At 32.9% G+C, this 11,670-nt stretch overlaps 1 protein-coding gene across 1 annotated transcript in view; it reads left to right on the top strand.

Annotated features, from left to right (window-relative positions):
• Window positions 1–11,670, top strand: part of LOC106462450 (cell division cycle protein 23 homolog) — a 118,519-nt gene that overhangs the window by 106,239 nt on the left and 610 nt on the right. Inside the window, exons 14-15 of the mRNA XM_013922371.2 lie at window positions 697–813; window positions 1,371–1,445. Coding sequence (XP_013777825.1) covers window positions 697–813; window positions 1,371–1,445 — 192 coding nt within the window. The remainder of the gene's footprint in view (window positions 1–696; window positions 814–1,370; window positions 1,446–11,670) is intronic.

The raw sequence follows: 11,670 nt of genomic DNA, 5'->3' as shown, positions 1-11,670 counted from the left end.
AGGCAAGATATAAAAAGAAAAAAGAGAAACATTGCTTTACAAACCTTAAGACTTAATACAAAAATTAGATATTTTGCATTTGAAGACATTGTAATTTTTACTGATAAACTGCCAAATTTCATTAACATTCGCTTTCTAATTTAAAAGTTATAGCATGAAACTATAACAAGCACAAAATGGTTACGAGGTCGATCCCAGGGATCGAGCCTGGGTTGAAAGAGTTAAATAGTAATGAACAGTTGAGATTATACATTTTAAATATCAGGTAGTTTGTTTCTGTTAAGTAGATTATTGCCCAGTTTAAATCATTCTTGAAATGTAAACTATCTTATATTGGTACACCCAAAAATGTAGTTTAATCTATTTCTTGATACATTTTTCTTTGTGTTTTCTTTTGATGTGACTCAATATTATATAATTGTTATGTTTAACAAGAGTTATTTATATCAAACCAATTTCCTAATATTCCCTAAGCTCCTTCTTTATTGCATCTTATAAATATTTTTGAATTTGTGGTGAAAACATCAGTATCATCCACAAAGATGAAGTTATGACAACTTATTGAGTGACAATGAAACAATAAACAATAATGAGTCAGCAAATAATAATTTTTAATAATTTATTATTGAAACAGGTAATATAAGTTTTCCTTATTCAGTGTTAGGAATTACTATAGTTATTTTTATGTAATTTTAGGGAATAGAAAGAGAAGAGCAAAGCAGTGCCTTCCGTTTCCTTGCTGGTTATTACAAGAAACATGGGCGGCTAGAAGAAGCTTATGAAAATGCCCAGAAATGTACAGAATATAGTGAGGTAACTAGATAATTGCATATGGACAAAGTAATAAGAAAAAGTTTTGTTATAAGATAGTATATACCTTTGTTTCTCTGAGCTTGTTGTTTGCTTTTTCATTTTTTATTGAATTCCAAAAATTATTCTAATAAAATTGTACACCTGTTTACAAATTACATATTACCTCATGAATATTATATACATGTGTATGTATGAATGTAAGTTAGGTTTTGTCTCAAATTGTTTCATATACAACTTGTTAGAAATGCAGTTTTATTCCGGCCTAGAAAATAACGTAAAACTTACGTATCCTAAACGTATCCTAATATATTCACATTATTATTAATTTCAATCTAGATGTAATTATCTTCATCTAATCAACTAAAAGTGCAGAAATAACTGTGTGTAAAAATATTTTTGTTGAATGTTATTGGGGTAACATATATTGAAAATATACCTTACTTAAAATAGGAACTAGAAATTTCTTGTTAAAATACCACAAATTGGTGATTACAATCTGAATGTAATAATATTCATTTAAACAGTGTAAAATATTAGTGAATTTTACGTTTTTGTAGACTAGAGAAGAAGCAAAAGCACTTTTAAGGGAAATTGCTCAGTTAAGAAGCATGCAAGAAAATGGAGCAATGCAGGTAACATAGTCTTGAGTTTGAAAAAATATAAAAACTTTTATTGTGATTCATGTTGCAAACTTTTTTCTTGTACTTTGACGAATTTCTATATAGAGACAAAACATTTAATCCCTAACAGCATAAATAATTTTGTATTAAATAATGCTGGAAAAGACATGAGGTGTTAGCACTTTTAATACTTTTTAATACTGTACAATGAGATGTATACAAGTATGATGTGAAAAGAACCTGTAAAACGTCTGGAAGAGACATAAGAAGCATAATCTGTAAGAACAACCTAGTGAGTTGTTATAATAATGCCAATCCTGTTTTATCCTATGCTACATTTCAAAGTATGTTTGTTTCTACTTCTATGTGGCTTTTAGTGTCAGGCTGTTTAACTTTCTTCACTATCTAGTGTGTGACTGTTTTTCTTCCTTGGAATCATAACTTTTTTTACCAGTACTCAACACTACACTTGTATCACTTATTATAAGAGGTTAGATGACATTTAATTTTATGTCATTGTTCTGTAACTAAAACGTTCAGTTTTGATATTATCTGCTTATGTACTTGTTAAACATGATTATAGTTCTAGATAATGAGAATCTGAACTGAACTTTTCCCTACAACTTGAAAAACTAAAACCTATTATGTTGCTGATGTTTAGTGATACTCATGTTCTTATTCAAATGGTTTTAAAAACTGGCCACAGTTTAAAATGTGATTACATTAAATTTTCAGCATTACAGACTATAACTGTGTGTAACTTATTAAGTTTTCATTATGATTATTTTTCTTTCAATCAGGCAATACTTGTTTTGTTTTTTAAACCTGATCTATATAAGTGCAAAGAAGTGTCCACAATATATGGTAAAGATACAAGGATAAGTGCCTAGGCCTTACAACCCCCTACCTCTTCCATCATTTATTCTAGATGCTAGTAGGCTTAACAACTGTTAACTTTAACTGTCAGTAAGTTTGATAAACATTACTGAAGATGTTAGTAGGCTTCATAACTGTAAACTCTAGATGCTAGTAGGTTTTATAACTAATACTCTAGATATTAATGGGTTTGATAACTATTACTATGAGGCCTACTAAAGATGTTAGGAAGCCTCATAACTGTTAACTTTGGATGCTAGTTGGTTTTATAACTATTGCTGTAGATGCTGGTGGGTGTGATAACTCTTAACTGTAGATGATATTAGTTTTAATAGCTGTTAGCTCTAAATGCTAGTAAGTATGATAACTCAACTCTAGATTCTAGTGGGTTTGATAACTATTACTGTAGGTGCTAGTGGGTTTACTCATTGTTAACTCCAGATTCTAGTGGGTTTGATAACTATTACTGTAGGTGCTAGTTGGTTTACTCATTGTTAACTCTAGATGCTAGTAGGTTTGATAACTATTGCTGTAGATGCTAGTGGGTTTACTCATTGTTAACTCTAGATTCTAGTGGGTTTGATAACTATTACTGTAGGTGCTAGTGGGTTTACTCATTGTTAACTCTAGATGCTAGTAGGTTTGATAACTATTGCTGTAGATGCTAGTGGGTTTACTCATTGTTAACTCTAGATGGTAGTTGGTTTGATAACTATTACTGTAGATGCTAATGGGTTTACTCATTGTTAACTCTAGATGCTTGTGGGTTTGATAACTATTACTGTAGATGCTAGTGGGTTTACTCATTGTTAACTCTAGATGCTAGTTGGTTTGATAACTGTTACTGTAAAATGTTAATAGGTTTGATAACTGATACTGTAAAATGCTAATAGGTTTGATAACTTACTGTAAGATGCCAATAGGTTTGATCACTATTAACTCTAGATGCTAATAGGTTGAAAAACCTATAGTGTGGATGTTATTTGGGCTTGATAACCATTTGTTTTGTGTGTGTGTGTGTGTGTGTGTGATACTAAGCTTATCAGTCATTGCTACATATAAGCTTAATAAATATTGTTGCATCTGATTGTTGGCTTGTTAACCATTGCTGTAAGTTATTGTAGGCTGTGTACTTTTACTGTAGTTGATAGTAGACTTGTTAAATATTACTGTAATTGTTAGTAGGCTTATTAACCATTACTTCAAGTGATAATAAGTTTATTAGCCAGTATTATTGATGATTGTATGTTACTTTTGTGATAATAACTTTGTTAGCCAACATTTTCATGCAGCAGAGTTAGAATGGTTGCTTAATTTTAGTATGAGGGAACTTCCCAGGAAAGGTTCTGCCTTTACAGTTTACCTTCTCTGGGATTCAAATATACACCCATTTGTTTGTTGTACATGGCTTCCTGTGATGGGGAGGATAGGATCCCAACAGTTGAAGAGTGTATGGTACACTACAACACACCACTTTAGCCTTGAATTCCTTGAGATAATCCCCCAGGATTAGTCTGCTTGTCCATTGTCGCTAGGGTCAACCAAGCACCAGTATCAGACATCCTTAACAGTTTTTGTGGATTTTATGTCCAGTGTTGGTTTTTGAGTATAGTGCCCACAAAACCCTGATGTTGCTACACTGTCATGGTTTGATAGCATAGTGCATCTGCTTGTTGCAATTCATGGTGGGTGGAAATCAGTGAGTGCTGAATTTGTTTTGTTTTTTCTTATGGATATTACAAACACAAAGAAAAAAATGGTAATTATCAGTAAGCAACCACAGATAAAAGATTTTGTTAAAATGTTGTTGCCTTCGCCTTTACTTCCTGTATATCATTTTCTGATTTTACACTCTTTATCAGAAAAGTATCTTTCTCAAATATCTGTACCAAAAAACTTAAGAGGGACTTGCTGAGTCCCCAAAGTAAGTTAAGAAATTACTAACTGTGAACCATTTGGTTGAAACTTCACAACCAAATGATAGTAAATTCCTTTTGAAGTCTTATTGAGGTTACTTCCCATACTATGAATTCCTCAAGAAGAGTTGTCATCAAGAAGGATCTGATTAACATCCCCAAGTCAAACCTTCTCTTTGGTCTATCCAGTCAAGAAGTATAAGCTGTGAAGCATATCTCTATTCAAATGAATGGAATTTTTAAGGGTTCTGATCATGACCATTACAACACCACATTCACCTGTCACTGTTATGGCAGGGTATTTATATTGTGGGTGGTTTGTACACACCAAAACCTCTTGCCGTGGTTCTCTAACTTGTAAATATTGTGGAGGCAAAGACCATGATAGCAACAAGTGCCTTACTGCCTCAATTACTCAATTTCCACCCCTCATATTCTGAATCATGTATGAAATGGATTAAAGAAAAATAGATACAACACATAATTATCAACAATAATTATTATCCAAAAGCACTGAAGATGGTAACTTCTCTTCTAAACTGCTGCACTATGTTCCACTGCTACAGTGGGTGTGCAGACAAATCTCTCTGTCCCACCCACAGTCTTTCTCTACCCATGTTAAGGACCTTTTTCCCATGAAAAAACACATAGACAAGTCCATGTCTACACCAATTTCTGTGTCCCATCACTAGAAATAATGAATGATTTGGTCCAACTCCAATGGGCCTGAGGTGCAGGACCATTATTCAGTTCCACCCTTATTCACTAGAAACATTCATCTGATGGGGACCTGCCTTGTTGATTCAGGAGGGCAAGATCCATTGAAGTTGATAGACCTGCTTCAAATAAAATAAAAGTGGTCACAAAACCAAAAGGCTCCCAACCTAAGTCATCTCGAAATCTTAGGTGAAAGTGGCCACTGATATAGTGGAATTATCAAGGTGTACCCTCTACTTTAGATAAAATTAAGACTTTGGTTGATTTTTACCATTCTGTATGTATTTCCTTATAGAAGAAATTCTTGAAAACTGCCGATATTGTCACCATTTGGCGGTTTCCTTGTACAAGAAAGTCGGGTAATGTGATGGATGGGGTCATGGAGGTGTTGCACTGCTGATTGCCAGCATTCATACTCCATAATTGTACCAGCACATCTTGTTTTCTTTACCTGTCACCAGAAGAGTATTTCCATCAGGCAAACTTTAATTATCTTACTGAGCAGTTGCCCTTTCCCTTCTTTATCCTGAGAAACTTTAAAGCACACAATCCCCTTCCTCTGAAATAGTAATAATATTGATGATAGGGGTCGATCTTGGAGAGTATGCCCTCAAGTCACATCATTTCCCTCTTGAACATTGAGTCATCTATTTATTTTCATACCCCAAGTCATCTTTTTTATGTCATTGATCTATCTGTTTCTTCCCATTCTCGTCTTCCTTGCTTTTTCTTGGAAAGTAAACAGTGATCCTCAAAGCAGTGATAATTTTCCCATCATTCTGAGAGAGATTAGCTTTGGTTGATACCATCTAACTCTTATGCCATGGTGGAGCTGGCCCTCCTTCATCACTCTCTCACAAACGTGATCCTGTTGTCATTTACCTACCCTTCATTAATGGTTGTGTGGAAGCAGTTACTGATTATATTTCCCTGGCAGCTTCTATTACAATCTGTAAAACGTTAATATATTTGCCATGGTATCTTTGTCTATGGTGCAACTTAATCCTCTCTCCAAGGGAATCTTTTTTTGCACATGCCACGAGAGTTTAGTGAGTTTCATTCAAAATATAATTACACTACCTTTTTATGGTATACTGATAAATATAGCATAAAAACGTGGTTAATAATCCATATTTTAATAGTATATAAGTTTTAAGTTCTTAATTTTATAAGGCAATATTAAAAAAGATCCTGAATTTTCCTAGTGTTTGAAATGTGACATTTTTTCTTTAGGCATCCCTTCTTCTCTAATTCATTTACCACCCCTCTCAGAAGTAGGAAATTTAATGTAAATTACTCATTATAATATTGTCATTGCTCAGGCAAAGCAAAATTTTCATAGCCTTCAATCTTATTTGGTTACAGAGCCATGAAATAGACCACCAGACCCCTCTTGCCATGCCCACCTGTCAAATCCTCTTTTTCAGAAATTGCCAGTAGTTCTCTCTGATGTTTAATACTATATTACTTATAACCAATAGGAAGCCAAGGTTTTCATCTATCAAATGGCATGTTATATTGTGTTGTTTTCTGTAAGGAAAATTATCAATTTTGCTTGATTCTCATGGGAAAAACATTAAGGAGCTTAGATGAAGTTTTAACAGTTCTTGTTATAAAGTTAGAAAGGCAGAAAAATTTTAATTGTTAAGGGATATTGTCTATTTTTTGCACATTATTACTCTGTATTCTTTGGTGCAATATTTAATTAATTAAAAAATTATTTAGTGCAGTACCACCATTAGTATAAAAAAAGTAGGGTTAAGAAGACCCTGGTAAGTACTTTATTTCTTGTTTATCATGTATGTTATTTATTTATTATTATAAAAGTAACTAAAGTATGAAAATAAGAAACTTTTATGTTAGTTACGGTTAGACTAGGTGAAATAAATAACAATATAATAACAAATTTTCACAAGGTACACTCATGAGTAGCTCGTGTGTAATGTAATTCAATTGCATAACTTGAGCTGCACATTCACCAAGTGATTGACAACTTATAATGCATGAACAGTTGTTAGACAGGGTTCAAAGGGCAATAAAACAATAAAATATAAATAGATGTATACTTCTATGGGTTTAAAGCTATTTGATATAAACAAATGTAGTTTCATATTACAATTTTAAGTCATTCTAGAAAGAAAAAAAAGGGTAACTTTTTTTTTTCCGAGGTCAGTCAAATTGACCAACACTGTATAAAGTTAGGGTAGAGAAAATAACAGATAAAATATAAAGTTTTACTGAGAAAGGGAATTTGAAATTTATTTAGTAGGTTTTAGAGATTTTGCAAATAAAATTTGGTATTTTTAAGATGAACAAAGTATTTTAAATCTTAACATGGAAATCACTTTGCACTCAGACTAGTATATAGAAATACTGTATATATTCACAGACAAATCTTTAGTAAAAATACTTCATTAAAAAAATCTGATTTTTTGTGAACAAAAGACTTGTAATGTTTACTAAAAGTCTGATAAATCTTATGAAGACACACAAAGGGTATTAAAATATATAATACAGAAATAATAAAGAGTACAAAATGGTTACGAGCTCAGACGATTCAACCAACCTCATAGCGAAAGAGGTAACTGACAATGAGCACAGAAGTCTCAGAAATTGGCCTGGAATATAGTAGATATCACACTCTTACAAATGCATTGCCTTTCAGTCCAGTGGGTGAGACATCTAAGCCAGAAGGAACCTTGGATTAAATTCACTTCCAGTATTTCGTCCACAACTAGTTCCAAGGTTGTCTAAGACAAGATTAGAAAGGTGAATGGAAAGTACACCTCCCATCATTATTCAATCTTGCAACCCAATAGCTAAGAGGTGGAGGTTTGGCATCATACAAACCTTTATTCCTATGGGCTGCATAGCCATTTACCCATGTTTATTCGTAATTTTTTGCCAAAAGATATTTCTGAGTCAGTGGGATCAAAATTATCATGATCCCTCACACAGAAACTTAAGAGATTCCTTCAGGGCTATGTGTTAAGTAGTATCTTTTTAGCTTTAAGGTCAATGCCATTACTGACCAACTTCTTTCTGCAGTTGAAAACAGCCTCTGTGTTAGTGACTTTCAAATTTCCTATCAGTCATTGAATATAAAATATATTGAGTGGCAAGTTTAGACTGCCTTTACTTATTTGTCTGAGTGAGCCACAGCAAATTATTTCATATTCTCGTCATCTAAAACTGTATTCATGCAATTTTACAACTAGCATGGTCCATGACTATGATTCCCATGATGGCTGAGACAAGTTTCTTGAGACTTCTTCTTGACCATAAGTTGACATTTATTCCACACAATAAGCAGTTTAGATTAAAGTGTACAAGGGCATTGAACATTGTCTACATTCTCTCTTACATCTCTTGGGATGTGGATAGGTGTTCTGTGCTGAAAATCTGTTGTGCCCTTATTAGATCTAAGCTGGACTATGGGTCTCTGGTCTTAGGTACAGCCAAGGACTCTGCTTTGAAGATGTTGGACCTTGTACATCATCAGGGGCATTAGCTCTGCACTGGGGTTTTCTGCACTTCTCTGGTTTTGAGTTTTTACACTGAATTCTGTGAATCTCCACTTCACCTCAGCCACTTTCATCTCTTTATTTTGTAATATGCTGCAGAGCTCTGATATTTATCCCAGCATCCCAAGCTGCATTGTGGCATCATTCTTCACTGGGCTATGTTTTTTGCAAAATAATGGTCTGCTATTTGTACTTTTGGCTTTCATCTTCAGGCACATTTGACTGAGGTGGGTCTGATATTGGATAATATTGCATTCCACCTTAGCTTGTTAACACACCTGCATTTGTGACCTTTCTTTTGGTCATCTGAGGAAGACAGATATTCCTGACTGCAAGTATGAACTTCTTTTATATCAACACCTTCAAACTGTTCCTCTATTCCTGTTTTAACATATGATATGAAATCAGGTGACTCTATGGGATCTGCCATGGTTTACTGTGGCTGCTTGCAGGATTTCTTCTACAGAATGTGTTCACTGCCGAGTTATATGCCTTTTCACTTTCTTTGATCATATAGAAGCTAAACAGCACACTAATTGTATAATTTATATTGACTTGCATAACTCTTTAAAGGATGTGGAATTGCTTAATGTTAGTTCTCACCCAATTCTCATGGAGATTTAGAAAAGACTGCCTCATTTTTCATTTCCATCCATCTCTATTCAGTTTTTCTGGATTCCCAGGAATGTTGGTATTTGTGGGAATGAGCTCACTAACACCACAGCAAAGTCAGTCTGCTTTGCTGATATCACAGCCTTCTCTGTCTCTTGTCATCAAGGCAAGGCTTCACACCAGTTGACATTCGATTTGGAGTTAGCAACATCAAAACAGGTTTTCCATGTAAAGCATACTGCTTTTGTCTGGCTATTAGATTTTATTTACAGGTGGCCATGTTGTGACATTCAAGTTATAATTTCCCATGTTTTATTTTCATACCTTCATTAAAACTGCCAACCATATTTTATCTCAGAGTTTGACTTTGATGTTGGACAGTATCATTGGCAATAATGACACTGTCCAGATTAATCTTGTTTTCAGATTTTTATGGGCCATTGCCTTTTTAATTTATTTAACTTCTTACTCTTGTTTCACATAAAACAAAAGAAAACGGGTCGTTTTTGATATGTATTTTATTTTATACTAGCTTATATGTTTTACCTTTTGTTAAATTTTTTCCAATCAAATAATACTGTTTGGCACAGATAGCCCTGGTGCTTTGTGCCATAAATTCCTAACAATCCGTCTATTGTTCCATTCATTTTAATACGTACTTTACAAGTTTCCAGATGATGTAATGCTAGAGTTAATAGCACCAGGCTCTGAGAAACTTAGTTAATTCTGTGATGGTATGCTTCTTAATTGGTCATCTTAGGGTTAAGTTGGACAGTATTGTAGTTGGTCTGTAGACCATGTCCATCATGTGATAAATCTTGTTTTGTTTCTTAAATTGTACTATAATTGATGGCAAACCATTCTCACTTATGAGTGATGATCCCAAGACCATCACCATCATTGAAAGAAAAATGTTTTAAATTCATCATGATTTACATATTCTAATGGTGGAAGGAATATACTATCTGTTCTATCAGTGGTACTCAGTTTATGTTGTTGTACACTTGTTACTTCTATTATTCATTCATTATAAATGGGCTATTAGTACCACTGGAAACAGAATCACTATTAAAAATGACATTCTTACATCTCATTTCCACTAAACCATCTGCTGCTGTTAGAAGTTCAAATCATCTGGAAGTAACTCGTAAGTGGTTTTTCTGTTCTTCTCAGTTTTTAGTTACTTGTGACTCGTATTATATTCATCAGATTAATAAATAGACATAATTTTGTAGGTGAAATTTAATTTCTGTTCTGATTAGTTATCATGCATTCATCAGCTGGGTCAGAAGTAGCTTGCCAACAGTGTACTGAGTTAACACCTTCTAAGGGGTGAATAGTAAAGACTTTACAAATGAATTATTTACATAAAATTTATAATGTTAATCTTTTACATTACTATCTCTATCTCACTTTTTATTATTTCTTATTACAAGTTAACATCTGTGCCATAATGGTAGATGGGATCTACCTTGGTTTGGGTCTTGAGGAAATATTTTTCCTCATTAATCAGACTGTAACTTAAATAGTTTCCACTACTAGCTTATGCATTTTTGTGTACTTCCAGAGCATTGTTCTCTGAGCAAATTCATCAGTTTGTTGACGATAGTGGCTGATTATTTCATAGATTAAGATTACAACAGGCAGCATTTCATATTGTTCCATTTGCTTCATTAGTAAAAAATATCCATGATCAGTTAGTGGTCTTCAGTTATCAGTCCTATGTTTTACAATGATATTTTTTCTTTACCATTGACCCTCAATTTATAGTTAATAACTTATATTCAAAGGATGTAACATTCTTTTTTAATCACTGAATAGTGCTGTCCTAGATAGAAATAAGAATTCAAATAATTGATTATTTATCTTCATTAAATAATTTGTAGTTGATCAGCTGTCTAATTATTAATCATTTTTCAGAAAGTAATATACACAGCTCCTTTTCAGCATTTCTGCCCAGTACTATCTTAGCTGCATACGTTCTTATATAATTTCTCAAGAAAGAAATTGTTCTAATTGTTATCAGAACAAACAGAAAATACTTGGTATAACACTATTTTAATCATAAGCTACAAACTACCAGATTACCATAGCCACAATATAGTAAATTTAGATTATCATTACTACATTAGAAATTGTGTACTTGGGATGAAAATAGACTTTAAACCAAATTTACATTTATACATCAAGAAACTGTGATTATGCCAAAAACCAGTTTAATTAATACAATGATAATGATTTCTGCTAAAATTCTAATAAATTTGACTGAAACACACAAAAAAAGCTATAATTAAAATTTGGCTAAAACCTTATAAAAGCTAAAACTAAAATGAATACCTTTTACTTAAGAAAATGCATTTAACTATATTGTAATTATGTTAGAATGTTGAAATAACTAAGATTTAGAGTAATAGAATGCCCTCCAAGATACTAGATCACAATGGAAGATAGACAGCATCAATGTTTGGACAGTATATAGCTTCTGTGTTGTATGTGTGGAGACTAGAAATAATGTAATCTGTTTTTATTACTTAACTTCTATTACCAGTAATTATTTACAAAATTAGAATTGTTTTTATTTCCTATTGTAAT

The sequence above is a fragment of the Limulus polyphemus genome, unplaced genomic scaffold (assembly GCF_000517525.1).
Source record: "Limulus polyphemus unplaced genomic scaffold, Limulus_polyphemus-2.1.2 Scaffold1168, whole genome shotgun sequence".
Taxonomy (NCBI): domain Eukaryota; kingdom Metazoa; phylum Arthropoda; class Merostomata; order Xiphosura; family Limulidae; genus Limulus; species Limulus polyphemus.
Note: the sequence above shows the minus strand (reverse complement) of the source record. Positions and strands in the feature narration are given on the sequence as shown.